The sequence below is a fragment of the Panthera pardus genome, unplaced genomic scaffold (genome assembly GCF_024362965.1).
Source record: "Panthera pardus isolate Hobbes unplaced genomic scaffold, ASM2436296v1 HiC_scaffold_27, whole genome shotgun sequence".
Taxonomy (NCBI): domain Eukaryota; kingdom Metazoa; phylum Chordata; class Mammalia; order Carnivora; family Felidae; genus Panthera; species Panthera pardus.
The window spans coordinates 79,435,778-79,451,137 of record NW_026526843.1 but is presented as its reverse complement, the minus strand read 5'-3'; the positions used below and the strand labels follow the sequence as shown (position 1 = coordinate 79,451,137).

At 35.5% G+C, this 15,360-nt stretch overlaps 1 protein-coding gene across 1 annotated transcript in view; it reads right to left on the bottom strand.

The window, feature by feature from the left end:
• The window catches only part of HUWE1 (HECT, UBA and WWE domain containing E3 ubiquitin protein ligase 1), a 165,063-nt gene that overhangs the window by 114,430 nt on the left and 35,273 nt on the right, over nt 1-15,360 (bottom strand). Inside the window, exons 5-6 of the mRNA XM_019438418.2 lie at nt 14,807-15,013; nt 13,314-13,466 (exon numbers count right to left, since the gene is read on the bottom strand). Of these exons, the coding sequence (XP_019293963.1) occupies nt 13,314-13,466; nt 14,807-15,013 (360 nt within the window). The remainder of the gene's footprint in view (nt 1-13,313; nt 13,467-14,806; nt 15,014-15,360) is intronic.

The following is a 15,360-nucleotide window of genomic DNA, read 5'->3' as shown; positions in this document are numbered from 1 at the left end:
AGGGTATTTTAGTAATTGAAATAAGACAGAGAAAGATAATTACTGTATCCTATCACTTATATGTGGAATCTAAAAAAGCTGAACTCCTAGAAACAGAATGGTAGTTGCCAGGGGCTGGGGATTGGGGCAAATGGGAAGATGTTGGTCAAAGAGTATAAACTTCCAGTTATATATGATAAGAAGATCTGGGGATCTAATGTACAGCATGGTAACTATAGTTAACAATACCGACAATATACTTGTCAATATAGTTGACAATATACCTGTCAGTTGCTGAGAGTAAATATTAAATGTTCTCATCACAAAAAAGGAATGGTAACTACAGCAGGTGACAGAGGCTGAGCACAGGAGGAGGTACCGGCCAAGCAGACATAGAAGGGCAGTTATGGAAAACTCAAGAGGACAAGGAGGGCAGTTTAGAAGCCAAGACTAATGTCCAGTCAAATACTGAAATGAAATTAACTTTATTTTTTTAATCTTTAAGCCAACACATATTTTATTTATGCATTTTTATTTTACTTCTAGTATAGTTAACATAATTGTTAAATTACTTTCAAGTACACAATACAGATTCAATAATTCCATATATTACTTTGTGCTCATCAAGGAGTCCTTCAGCTATTTCATCCATCCCTTCGCCCCCGCCCCAGCAACCATCTGTTCTTTGGTTTTCCCTTTGCTCATCTGTTTTGTTTCTTAAATTCCAAATGAGTGAAATCATATGGTATTTGTCTTTCTCTGATTTATTTCACTTAGCATTATATGCTCTAGCTCCAACCATGTTGTTGCAAATGGCAAGATTTCATTTTTTTATGGCTGAGTATTATTCCATTAGACACACACACACACACCTTTATTTATTCATCTATTGATGGACACATGCTACTTCCATCATTAGGCTATTGTAAATAATGCTACAATAAGCATAAAGGTGTATATATATCCTTTCAAATTAAGTGTTTTCATATTCTTTCAATAAATACCCAATAGTGTGATTACTGGATCATATGGTAGTTCTATTTTAAAAATTACATTTTCAAAGAATATTTAATTTGTGTGGGAAAATACCATGGGTTATGTGGGGGAAAAGCAGCATATGAAACAACGTTATCAGTTATTTTTTCTACATGATGGTGACTGAGGATTATTTGTTATTTTCTTCTTTACAATTTTCTGTGTTTTCTTAATTTTTAACACTAAACATGTATTACTTTTGTAAAAATTCTGAGACAAATAGATTTGAAAAATAAATTCTGGAAAGTGAAAAAAAAGAATAAATCTGAAGCTAGGTCAATTGCATTACCCAGTTGAAAGAGAAGAAAGAAAATAAAAAGTATAGTCTAAGAGTTATGTGGGGACTCCATCAAGTGTACCAACATATGCATAATGAGAGTCCCAGAATGAAAGGAGAAAGAGGAGCAGAGAAATTAAAGAAATAATGGCCAAAATCATATCATATTTGACCAAAGACTTGACCTATAAATCCCAATTCAAGAGAATAAGGACTTGTCAAGTACCAGGCATCCTCAATAAGATCAATAGCTAATTTTTCATCAGAAACCACGGATGTCAGAGTACAGTGGGAAGACATAGTCAAAGTCCTAGAAGAGAAGAACTGCCAGTCAAGAATTCTGGACCTGGCACAATTATCCTTCAAAAATGTAGGAGAAATTAAGACATTCCCAGATAAAAGCTGAGGGAGCTTGTTGCTGGCACACGTGATTCAAGAAATGCTAACTGGAGTCCTTCAGGTTGAAATGAAAGGGCATAAGACAGTAACTTGACTCTATATGAAGAAATAAAAGACACCAGTAAGGTAACTACATAGGTAAATTATAAAAGCACTGATGTATTTTTAGTTTTGTAACTCCTCTTGTTTTGTGTGCTTGAAAAGACAACTATATAAAAGAGTAATTATACATTTATGTTGATAGGCACACAACGTATGGATGGAATTTGTGGCAACAACAATACAAAGTGGAGGAAACAGCTACACAGGAGGAAAGTTTTTGTGTGCTATTAAAACTAAGTATTTAAAAAAATGTTTGTTTATTTTGAGGGAAAGAGTGCAAGTGGGGAAGGGGCAGAGAGAGCGGGAGACAGAGAATCCCAAGCAGGTTCCAAGCTGTCAACACTGGGCTCGATCTCTCAGACAGTGAGATCATAACCTGAGCCGAAACCAAGAGACGCTCAACTGACTGAACCACCCAGGCTCCCAAAAACTAAGTTGGTATTAATTCAAACTAACTTCTCAAAAATCAAGATGTTAGTCTAACCCACAAGGCAAACATTTATAACTAGACAAAAGATAAACAAGGAAACAGAAGACGAACTAGACCTAACAGATATAGTAATCCACCCAACAGAACACACATTTCTTCTGACGTACAAGTAAAACATTCTCCCAGATAGACCACAAAACTAACTTCAAGAAATTTAGAAAGAATAAAATCATATAAAGGTATCTTCTCCAGAACAATGGAAAGAAATTAGAAAATTCCCTAAAATGAATGAAAATAAAAACATGACATACTAAAACTTACAGGATACACTGAAAGCAGTGCTTACAAGGAAATTCACAGCTATAATTGCCTACATTAAAAAAAAAATCTAAAATCACTAACCTTTCACCTTAAGGAACTAGGGAAAAAAAGAGTGAACTAGACCCAAAGCAAACAGAAAGAATAGTAAAACTTAGAGCAGAGATAAATGAAACAGAAAATATAAGTAAACCAAATTTGGTTCTTTGAAAAAAAAAATCAACAAAAATAGACATTCCTTTAGCTAGACTGACCCCCCTACCCCCCAGAAAATAGAAGTTCTTGCTTTCTCTTGCTTTCTTTTTCAAAGGTACATATAGATAGCAGGAACCAGTGAAAAGGGAAAGATTTAAGGCAGCTGGCTATTATGATGTTCATCTTCGACAGTCAGAACAAGTTACTAGATTTTTCTGATCTTTACCTCAATCTATGTATAAAATTGAGAAAATGATGCAGCACGCCTGGGTGGTTCAGTTGGTTGAGCATCTGACTTTGGCTGAGGTCGTGATCTTGCAGTTTGAGTCCTGCATCAGCCTCTCTGCTGTCAGCTCAGAGCCCACTTCAGATCCTCTGTCTCCCTCTCTCTCTGCCCCCCCCCTCAAAAATAAACATTAAAATATACAGTAAAAAAATGAACCATTTCTGTTCAAAAGAATTGAGAAAATGATGCTTGTAGCATCTTTCTCAAGATTAAATGAGACAAGAATGTGTAAATTAGAAGGTCCAACATTAAGAACTTAATAAAAGCATCTGTTACCACATACTGATGCATTAAAGATATTCACTGTGGCATTATTTACAGTAGAAAAATACTGAAAATAACCCAAATAAGAGCAATGTCATGTAAACAGAGAGAATCGTATGATGGCATAACTTCACAGTATTTAAAGTATTCATTTACAGAAGATATAAAACCGTACCTTAATATCAATTTTTTCTCTGATGGTATTAGTTTCATCCCAAAAAGATCTTGCCCACCCAAACAACAAAAGAACATGGAGTTATACTTTCTCTGAATGCTTTTACCTTCATACTTTCGACACTCAACTTTTTAATACATCTTCATTTGATACCACATAGAAGAGACTGAGATTCAAGCCAAGGATCTGAATTTGCAAGGCAGAATAAGCTTGAAAAGCTGTACACCTTCGTAATTATTTTCCTTTTGTTTCTTCTGTTGTCACAATTGTTTTAGCATTACTTCCACTATTCATGTCATCACAGAATCTTTCTTCCCATGTTTTGTAATTAATAAAAATCAAGCACCAATGACTTGCCCTAATAAGCTGGAATCCTTAAAAGACCATGTGCCAAGTCAAATCTGATTCATGAAAGTCTGTGATAATGTGACATTCATATTACCATTATATTAAACACAAAGAAACATTTCTTACAAAACTATGCAAAATTAACAAGGGAAAACACCAATGCTAGTATATTAAATGAAGTTATAAAATTATATATACCATGTGTGCAGCTATGTAAAGAAATATGTATAAAATAAAGTCCAAGAAAATCTATCAAAATACTAAGGATACATGATCATGATAAATTATCTTCTGTAGATTTCTGAATTTTTTAAAAATACCAAGCATATATTTTTATTATGAGGAAGTTTCTTTTGCAGCCAACAAGGTAAATCTATGGAATGTTTGAAATTCTAGGGTACTTATTAGTACTACTCAGAGCAACTAGTTCTTTGTCCTTTTTATTATACACATTTATCTGCTTTTTCAACTACTATGTGACCTTTATAAAGAAAAGAACATGTTTTATCCAGCACAGGGCTGGTTATATACTTCTTGAATGGTGTCAACTGGAAGGTCTGGGTGTGGATTCAAGAGCCAGGTCTCAGGCTGACACCCAGGTTTGGAATAAAAACCATGCTATAACAACCCCAAACACCTAAGACAGTAACAGCAAATAATGCATTTCACACTTTATCAGGGACTAAGAGCCTATAGGCTTTTCCCGAAAATAATATAACTTCTGAATGTCATTATCCTCATCTATCCTATAGTGTTACCATATGATCCTAGCAATTAAGCAGACACCCAATAAATAACTATTGTATCAACCATGCCATAAAGGCATATTTGACACCACATCACTAGATGGGATTTGCTAAAGGGTAAGTATTCAGACATCAGGAAAAAGCTTGATGGGGCGCCTGGGTGGCTCAGTCGGTTAAGCGGCCGACTTTGGCTCAGGTCATGATCATGCGGTCCGTGAGTTCGAGCCCCGCGTCAGGCTCTGTGCTGACAGCTCAGAGCCTGGAGCCTGTTTCAGATTCTGTGTCTCCCTCTCTCTGACCCTCCCCTGTTCATGCTCTGTCTCTGTCTCAAAAATAAATAAATGTTAAAAAAAAAAAAAAAAAAAAAAAAAAAAAAAAGCTTCATGTTCTTTGAGATGAAACTGTAAGAATTCAGTAAGATTTTGTAGCTTTACTCAATAGGACAGACTAGACCAGTGGTTTTCAAAGTGTGGTCCCTGGATCAGCAGCCTTAGTATCACCTAGAAATTTGTTAACAATGCACACTACCGGGCCCTGTCCTAGGTCTACTGAATCAAAAACTGGAGGCGGAAAGAGGTAAAGGAGTGTGAGCAGGGGATGGAAACCAATCTATGTTTTAATAAAGTGACTCTGATACATGGTCAAGTTTGAGAACCAGTGTACTAGACCTTCACCAAACCAACTGGCTTTTAACAATTCAATAAGCCTTCTTGGAGAACTTACCCTACATTTGCAGTTCACTAGCCACTGTTCATATTTACAACTGGCCCACATCATTGGAATAACTGAGTCACTAAAAACCTATCATGAGAAAAGATACCACATACACAGTCATTTTTCATAAAGACCAAAACATGATATTCAACACTTTTCCTAAAAGCCATTCCACACTTTTTCTGAATCATTTCTGAAAACAAGTATGTACATAAACACAATAAACAAAACAACATGAAGATTTGGAAAAAAATTAACAGATGACAAAGGGCTATTATCTCCAACAGAGCTTTTATAGCAGAAAAACACTAAACTAAGAAAAAAATAGGCAAACGAACAGACAATTCACAAGAGCAAATCCTAATAGCCCAAAAAAGATGCTCAAATTCACTACTCATAAAGTAAGGGCCAATTAAAGTAACACGGATTATTACTGGGACTCTTTCACAGAATCAAAACTATCAGTAAGTAAGGGTAAAAGTACAAGATTGCTTAATGTACCAATCACTGTTAACAGGAAAAAAAAAAAAGAATATGCATTAATAGGGAAATAGTTGTATAAATTACAGAACATACAAACTATGGAATACTGTGTAACCTTTAAAAGAATGACATAGCTATACAGCGATTTAGTGAATTTTAACAAAATATTAAATAAGAAAATTTAGATGCAAAATTGTCCTGCCTTTGTAATTCAATGACAAAAGTACCCTTAAAAATACCCTCTATGAGGTTAGAGAGGGAGAGAGCCAAAGCATAAGAGACTCTTAAAAACTGAGAACTGAGGGTTGATGGGGGGTGGGAGGGAGGGGAGGGTGGGTGATAGGTATTGAGGAGGGCACCTTTTGGGATGAGCACTGGGTGTTGTATAGAAACCAATTTGATAATAAATTTCATATTAAAAAAATACCCCCAATGTGTCAATATAATATGACGATAAAATACGTACAGGATTGTAGGAAGACTGTAGGAAGATGACCCAAGAGAAAGAAGAATGCACCAAAAAAACTGTGTGACAGTATGTATATGTTTGTGCAAAATAATGTGTATATAGTCTTAATTTTTTTTTAACATTTATTTATTTTTTGAGACAGAGAGAGACAGAGCATGAACAGGGGAGGGGCAGAGAGAGAGGGAGACACAGAATCTGAAACAGGCTCCAGGCTCTGAGCTGTCAGCACAGAGCCCGACGCAGGGCTTGAACTCAGGGACCGTGAGATCATGACCTGAGCCGAAGTCGGACGCTTAACCGACCAAGCCACCCAGGCGCCCCAATATAGTCTTAAAAGAAAGCAAATATAAAAGGGAATATCATGTAGTTATGTGCTGACAACCATCTTCAAAAATGGCTTCCATTACGTACTTGCAACATGATAAGCATTAAACCTAAATGTTTCATGACGTGTTAGTTTATACCTGAAATCTAGGAGGTAGATGATCATAATCCCCAATTTACAGATCTATAAACTGAGATTAATTTGATCTGTTAAGAGCTCTAGGTCCTCTAAATCCAGGTTCTTAACCACATGCAAGTGAATACATGTATTTGTTGCACAGGCGTGGATAACAAAAGAATTGATTCAAAAAGCAGTCTAAAAACTGAAGAGACATGAACCAAAATGTCTATGAAGACCACTGTTACAAAAACTGTTACATTTCAAAAGGAAGATGTAGGAGAAAGCAAACCATGTCAACAAGTTACATTTTTAGAGAATTTTACATTTGAGAAAAATGAAGTTTTAAAATTTTAATAGGGAGTGTAAGTAATGATAGTTATTATTACTTAACACCTAGCCTATTATGTCTAACCCCTCAAAAACCTGAAAGATTCTCTTATTTGTAATAACAAAGCATCACACACTTATATTAACAAAAGCTGCAATGTATTGCACCCATCAAGATTCTGAATTGTTTGGGACTTAAAAATCAGCCTTCAATCTACAGTCTCTATGTTATCCCAATTCAGAGGAAAAAGGAAGCATATCTGTCAAAGGTAAAAGGAGTCCAAAACACAAAAGAACATACAGCAGTCCCCCAGTATCTGCAGTTTCATTCTCCATGGTTTTGGGTACCCACAGACAAGAGCAATCTGAAAGATGATCCTTCTTCTGAGGTACTGTCAGATAGTCAACAGTAGCCTAAGGCTACATTATGATGACTATGTCACATTGCCTAGTCATTCACCTCACTTCATCTCATCACATAGGCATTTTATCATCTCATATCATGACAAGATGAAGACTGAATACAGTACAGTAAGTTATTTTCAGAGAAACCATATTCATGTAACTTTTATTACAGTATATTCTTGTAATTATTCTATTTTATTATTAGTTATTGTTAATCTCTTACTGTGCCTAATTTATAAACTAAGCTTTATCATAGGTATGTACAGGAAAAAAAAACAGTATATATGGGGTCAGTACTGTCTGCAGTTTCAGGCATCCAGTGCAAGTCTTGGAATATATCCTCCATGGATAAGGTGAGGAGGCGGGGAGAATACTGTAATAGCAATCATTTAAGCAATCCTTCCTGGTAATAGAATGGTCCAAGGGAAGAAATGAACCTGATAATCCTGAACTATCCAAAAACAACAGCAAAAAAAAAAAAAAAAAAAAAAGAAAGAAAATCCTACACTTCCACACTTTGCATATGCGTGCCATGTAAGAGTACAGTATACATCTTAATTTTTGCTTTCTAAATTAATATCTGGCAAGATATTAATTCTGGTAGGTATGTTATGGCTCTACACAAAATACCAAATTAACTAGAATGTTCTTCCGTCTTTAAATGCAAAGCTTGTTCTGAAATCTGAAAACCATTCGACATGGTATAGCTTTTGGAAAGGGGATGGCACATATAAGCAAATAGATCAGGTTTCAAACTCCAGTTCCATCAATGCCTGGTTGTGGGAATTATAAGCAATCATTTCACCTTGCTTAACACCTCATACTCTTCATCTGTAAAATGAGGATAAGAATTCGTAGCTTCAGAGTATTAAGAGGATTACATATAATAGGTACTAAGTCAGGTTAACAACTATAGCACAATGGAATATAATAGCCATTAAAAATAGATCTACAAAGTCATTACAAATTCTCAATTATAAAATACATAATACACAATGGCTATAAAACATTCAAAGTAGAGAATATAAAAAGTGAAACTCACCCACCATCGTTCCCCCCAATTCCCTTTCAGAGCTTACAATTAGATATGTAACTTTCTGGACTTTACTAATACAGTTTACTTTTGGACTTTTAAAAAACCATAGACGGGATCTTCAACTAAGTTTTCTTGCTAAGAGATCCTTTCATTGAGGAGTTTTAGATGCCATGTTAATTATGACATTTCAAAAATTTTTCTCAAACAATGGTGCAATAAGAATACTTCAATATAACTTTTGCACACATCTGAATGTTTCTAACATTTCTTTAAAATAGAACTATTGGATGAAATAAAATATATACATTTTTATTTTCTTAGAGAGAGACAAAGAATCTTAAGCAAGCTCCACACTCAGAGTGGAGACCAATAGAGAGCTCAATCCTACAATCCTAGCATCATGACCTGAGCTGAAATCAAGAGTCGGACGCTCAACTAACTGGGACACCCAGGCACCCCTAAAATGTATACATTTTTAAATGAAAGATGTGGCCAAACCCTACAAAAGGACATTTTGACACTAATAGTTTATATGTACCTGTAAGTACTGTTTCCCTACAACCTAGTCAATACTAATACTATTGCCAATCTAGTGGTTAAAAATGACCTCACGTAATATGCATTTCCCCATTATTCCTAGTGTAAACTTTTCATGTTTTCTTGACCAATTCTTTAAAAATATTTAATATTCCTCTGTGAACTGTCTGTTCATATACTTTTGCATGTTTTTCTACTGGATTACTTATTACATTTTTAATAATTTACAGATGCTATTTATATAACATTATTCCTTTGTTGTATACAGTACAAATTTTTTTCCCCAGCTTAAGAAGTCATCTGCCTTTTAATTCTTATACACAAGTTTTAATATTTTCACATAAAATCTGTCAACTTTAAAAAAGGGCTTATAGGTTTCTTGACTTAGGAAATCCTTCCTCATGAAAGATGTTCAAGAGTTGCCTATATTTACTCCTAAATATGTTTCTAGGATTTATGTGAATAGGGTGAAGAAACGACCTACAACACATTTTTCCCTCAAACAGCCAACTGTACCACTTTTCTTTATAAATGAGGCTTACTATTTTATTCTGCAGATGTCTATTTCTATGCCAATTAAAAAAATTAAAACTACTATGGCTTTATATTTTGTTATCTGTTACAGCAACTGACCCTGATTCTTTATCAGTATTTTCTTAGATATTTTTGTGCCTTCTGCTTTCCAGTAAATGCTATTAACAGGGCCTCTACTTAACCAATTTGACAGATTAACTGTATTCTCCATGCCTTCTGTAAAATATATTGACTAATGCAATCTTGCTGCAGTCACTCTTTTGCTCCCACCAGTTATCGGTAAGTGTACCAAGCCAGGTGTTGGTCTTCAAACTCATTTATGTCAGCTGTCTGTAGAGCAATTAATGGTGTCAAGATTTTAGTTTGTAAAGGAACCTGAATATAGAAGTATGTTAAAGTACTATACAAGGCCACCTGGGTGGCTCAGTCAGTTAAGCATGTGACTCTTGATTTTGGCTCAGGTCATGATCTCACAGTCATGAGATGGAACCCCATGTTGGGCTTTGCACTGAGCATGGAGCCTGCTTAAGATTCTCTCTCTTTCTGTGCCCCTCCCCCACTCATGCACATGTGCATGCTCTCTCTCAAAAAAATATATATAAATACCATATAAAACAATGATTTAAACTGAAAAAGGAACTATCTTTTTAAAATAAAAACTAATCTGAATATTTGGCAAAGACTAAAAGGCAAGATGCTAAAAGTAGTGTCAGGGCGCCTGGGTGACTCAGTTGAGTGTCTGACTTCAGGTCATGATCTTGCAGTTTGTGGGTTTACGCCCTGCGTTGGGCTCTGTGCTGACAGCTCGGAGCCTGGAGCCTACTTTGTACTGTGTCTACCTCTCTCTCTGCCCACCTCCTCTGCTTGTGCTGTCTCTCAAAAATAAATAAACATTAAAAAAAATAAAATAAAAAAAAATAAAAATAGTGTCAAGTTAGGGGAAAAAGATTCAGGGGTAAATTATAGAAATTTCTAATTCTGTATTCAAGTTCCTTTACAAACCATGCTACTGGTGCAGAGCTCACTTGGGATTCTCTCTTTTCCTGCCACTCCCCTGCTCGTGTGGCATGCACGTTTTCTCTCAAAATAAATAAACTTAAAAAAAGTTCTGCTTTAACAACATTTTAACAATAATTAACCTACCAACTATTAACTCTAATTTGATCTAAGAGGGCTTCTACTGTATTGAGTCTTCTCATACAAAAAATGGCATCATCTGTCTTTGCTAACAAATTTAGATCATTTTTTAAATCTGTAAGTAAGGGTTTTGTTCTAACAGATCTTAAATACTGCTGGTTAGGTTTATTTTCTTTTACTTATTTATATATACCATCTGTCCATCCAATTACTGCCCATACACATTTTCCTTGCCAAAGACAACACTTTTCACCACTTCCTATATCCTTTAATTTGTTTTTTCAAAACTGTGTTGCTTTGGGTACACATCTTTAAGTTTCAGAAATGGTACTACCAATAAACATTTTTAACTCCCTCTCACTCAACATTATTTTCAAAAGCTACTGATGTTGCTACGTGCATTATTTGGTCCCCTGCTTCTAACTGCTACACAGTCCATAATATGCATAAACTCCATTTTGCTTATCCAATCTACTGCCACAATGATGCAATATTCTCCCACATGTTACCTGATGGAATAATGTGATATCTTTGGGATATACACCAGGAGTACCAGTCAAGGGTTCCTATAGCCTCACATGCCTATTAGCACTTACCATTACACAGTTTTCTAATTTTTGCTGATCTGACAGTTTAAAAGGCTGTATCTTGCTTTAGTTGTATTTCTCTAATTACTAATGAGTCTGGAGCAACTATTAATGTGCTGAGTTTTCTGGTCTGTGAATTATCTATCCATACTTTTGTTTATCCACGTTAATTTGGAGGAGTTCCTTAAATATACTACAGGGACAGTCCCTTGACAGTTTTAAAACATGGCTAAACACTTCTCAATCTATCACTACTAAGTTTTATCTTTGGCAGTGCTGCTTAATATTGTCCACAGACCAGCTGTTATTCCACCAACTGTTTGAATGTGGTATTGGTCCATGACAAAATGAATTGGCACCAGAATGTTGTTAGCCACATCAGGAGGTGCACTGTTTAGGTCAACTGGTGTTTTTCTCATTCAAGGAAGCAGTGTGCTGATTTACATTCCAGTTAAGTGCTAGCACAGCAGTGAATTATGATGTTTTCCATTGAAAAGGAAGTCTTAATTTTGTATTATAAAATTCAAATTTTTACAGTAAGATTTACGCTTTAGAGTTTTTAAGAGTTCCTTCCCTACCAGTATATCACAATATAACCTTCTACATTATCTTCTCTTAAATGTATGGTTTTGCCCAATACGGTTTAACTATACTTGTTGATCCTGTGAATGAGGTCTTTATTCTAATCATCTAGTTGTTTATTACTACTGTACAGAGGAGATATTTGTTTCTATACACTGACTGTTGACTTGGTTGTCTCACTGTACTTTTATTAGTTCTAGTAATTTTATGCTATCTCCCCAAAAAACCCAAAAGCCTCAAACCTATCACCTTCATATAGTAACAAGTTTTCTCTTTTAGTATGTATCATTCATTTCTTTCTTTTCTCTTGTATTTGTTAGGACCTCTACTACAAATTCCAGTGGCAAAAGTAGTAGGTAGCATCTTGTCTGACTTTAGAATTCAATGGAAATGCTTCAGCTTTCCCATTATGACTTCTGGTAGATGATTCATAAATTTAAAGTTTGTTTTCCTATTTCTAAGAGTTTATATTAGTTTTTATTAATGTGCTGAATTTTATCAAATGCTTTTGAAGCATCATCTACTTGAGATATGGTTTCTTTTCCCTTTTACTGTTATTTGGGTAGCCAATGTTGAACTGTCTTACATTTTTTTAATAACATGAGAAAATTACTTATGTTAAAGAAAACAGGTTGCATGTCTCTATATGCATATTTGCAAAATGTAAGAAGAAAATATGCTCAAATTTTGAAGGAAGCTGCATCTGGGTAAGTTATAAACAGGTGATTAATATTCTCTTTACACTTTTCTATATGTCCTAGAATTTTCACAATACATGTTGCATTCACTATCCTACAAAAATGATTTTTAAGGAATCATGTACCTAAAAATAGCCTGACACTTGAGTTACATTATTTGAGTTAACCATTCAATTGGCTTTTAAAAAGTCAGACTTACCAATTTCTTCTAACAAAACGTTCTAGCAATGGCTACCTCTCTCAAACCTAAGTACGTATCATCCTTTTGTCTAGAAACATTGGACAATAGTTTGGTTGAGTTGAACTTTTACATGAGAGTTCTTTTTGCCTTCAATTACAATTACTACCATCACAAGCCAATTACTGAGCACAGCGCAAAATACCTTGTATTTTATTCTGAAACTACTCTGAAGGTAGATATACTAAATTCCCAAATGAAAAAACTGGTATCAGAGCTAATAAGCAGGGACAAGACAAGACTCCAATCCAGATCTTTCATTGCACTATACCTCCCTCGTGAGTAGAATCTGATTCTGAACTTTCCAGAAACGAAGTTGTCATTTTTGAAAAAAGGGAGATTCTACTTTGTGAGTAGAGATTCATGCAATCTCTCACGATTACTTCATAACAATTGAGAATACTTCTTAGGTTTAGGGGGAACTTTGCTAATGGGGCCCCCATAATTCCATTTAATTAGGCCAGTAAACTTAGGGATTACTATCCATTTTGACAATGCAAAAAACACCTGTGGAAAGGAACTATATGGTCCAGTTTTGTGCCCTTCCACTCTTTACCCATGACTCACCTCTGCCAAGTGTTGCAGCCGGGTTAGCAGTGGGGTTCTCTTGTCAGATCCAAGACGTGTGATATAGTTTGATCTTTTGCTAAATACATACAGAAGATTAAGGACTGCCAGCACCACTTGCATATCAGAGGAAGCCAATAAAGTTGTCAAATGCTACAGGGAAAAAAAAGGGCAAGTTCATGGTATTAGGCACACTAGGCCTTGAAAACTTAAAATACCAATGTAGTAATAGATTTGTCAATATATACAAAGCTATTAAGAAGTTTAACAATACAAAAAAATTTATAAATATTTGAGCACCTACAACATGCAACCTCGTTCCCAAGCAACTTATAATCTGGCAGCAAGCCACAAAGTCCAATAAAAATAAAACGAAAACAAAAACACATGAGCAGCAGCTCAAAACTGCACAGGTGTCCCCACAAGAAAAAGAAATTACAAAAGAGACACATGTGATATTTTAATACATAGTGGAACTCAAGAACATTAAGTCTCCAGCTAGACTAAAAGAACTGTGAAAGAAAGATAATTTTATGCTCCTGTATTCTTTGAGATATAGAATAAATTAAAATGTAGGGTTCTCCATATGGAAGCTAAAGATATCAACAACAGCTGGTGATGGGGCGCCTGGGTGGCTCAGTCGGTTGTGTCCGACTTTAGCTCAGGTCATGATCTTGCAGTTCGTGGGTTTGAGCCCTGCATCGGGCTCTGTGCTGACAGCTCAGAGTCTGGAGCCTGCTTCGGATTCTGTGTCTCCCTCTCTCTCTGCCCCTCCCCTGCTCATGCTCTGTCTCTCTGTCAAAAGTAAACATTAAAAAAAATTAAAGAACAAAAACAAAAAAACAACAGCTGGTGGCACTTATGACTGTTACAGTACAGTGTATGTAACATTAACCCAAGAGTGACTGCTTTGATTTTTTAATAAAATCGAAGTCTATCAATATATTTAAGCATCTAGTCAGTGTTAAAATCAGTATGTCATTCAGATGGCAATAAACCTAGGTATTTCTGGTTGCTGATAATCCTGAAGGCCATGGTCTTCCTTTTGCAACTAATATGTTTTATCTTTAACAGACTGCTTATCTGTTCCTCACTTAAAACTCTGGGTGCTATACTTTAGTTCAGTTATTCCACTTCTTTTCCCAAACCATTTCCTTTCAATTCTGTTTACCAAAGAATTAGAAAAATTAACACTAACAACAGGGCACTTAAGCAATGAGTAATGTGTCAAGGAAATCAAACTATTTCCAATAGTTTAAGTGGTTTGGGGCTGCTTTAATAATGAATGCGGAACAAAGATAAATTCCCACAAATTCCCAGGAATACTTCAATATATGTATTACATTCTCAATCTTATCATTGTCTTTGACACTGAAAACTCCACAGAGCTCCAAAATGAAAAGGAAAGAATTATCAGAGAGAAATAGCAATTTATTTCTAGATATGAGCGATTCTAATTAAGAACAGATCACATAGGCTTGAACCTCTCATACCTCTATGGAACTGTACAGATGCCGGGAAAAGCTGTACTCAATGAGCAAGGCAGTGAAGTTCAACACAGCCAAGAGAAGCATTTTTAGTTGTTCTCTCTCTGGCCTATCACACACGAGCATCCATGACATATTCTCCACTGTTTGTCCAGCATCTGCCAGAATTCCATCAAAGCGGTCCAACAGATCCACCCAGTGATATAACTCACACTGGAGAGAGGAAGAGAAAGAGGAACATGTAAGAATAAGGTCGAAGTACTATGTGGGTACTTTGCTACAATGGATTGCTGAGCAGGACACCTAGACAAGTTCACTTCCCACCTTTGCTTCTCTTCAATCCCCCCACCAGTACAGAAATCCATATGACAAAGATCATACTCTGAGCCACATAAACCTGTAATCATTGTTATATCCATCAAAGTACATTATGTACAAACACCAGCAGACACCCTAACTAGGTCTTTAAAGGGAGAATTCTGGCTACCTTCTGAGGTCTACAAAACAATGACTCTCCCTGCCAGAATCCATTTTATCAAAAATGTTCACTTTTAGAGTTA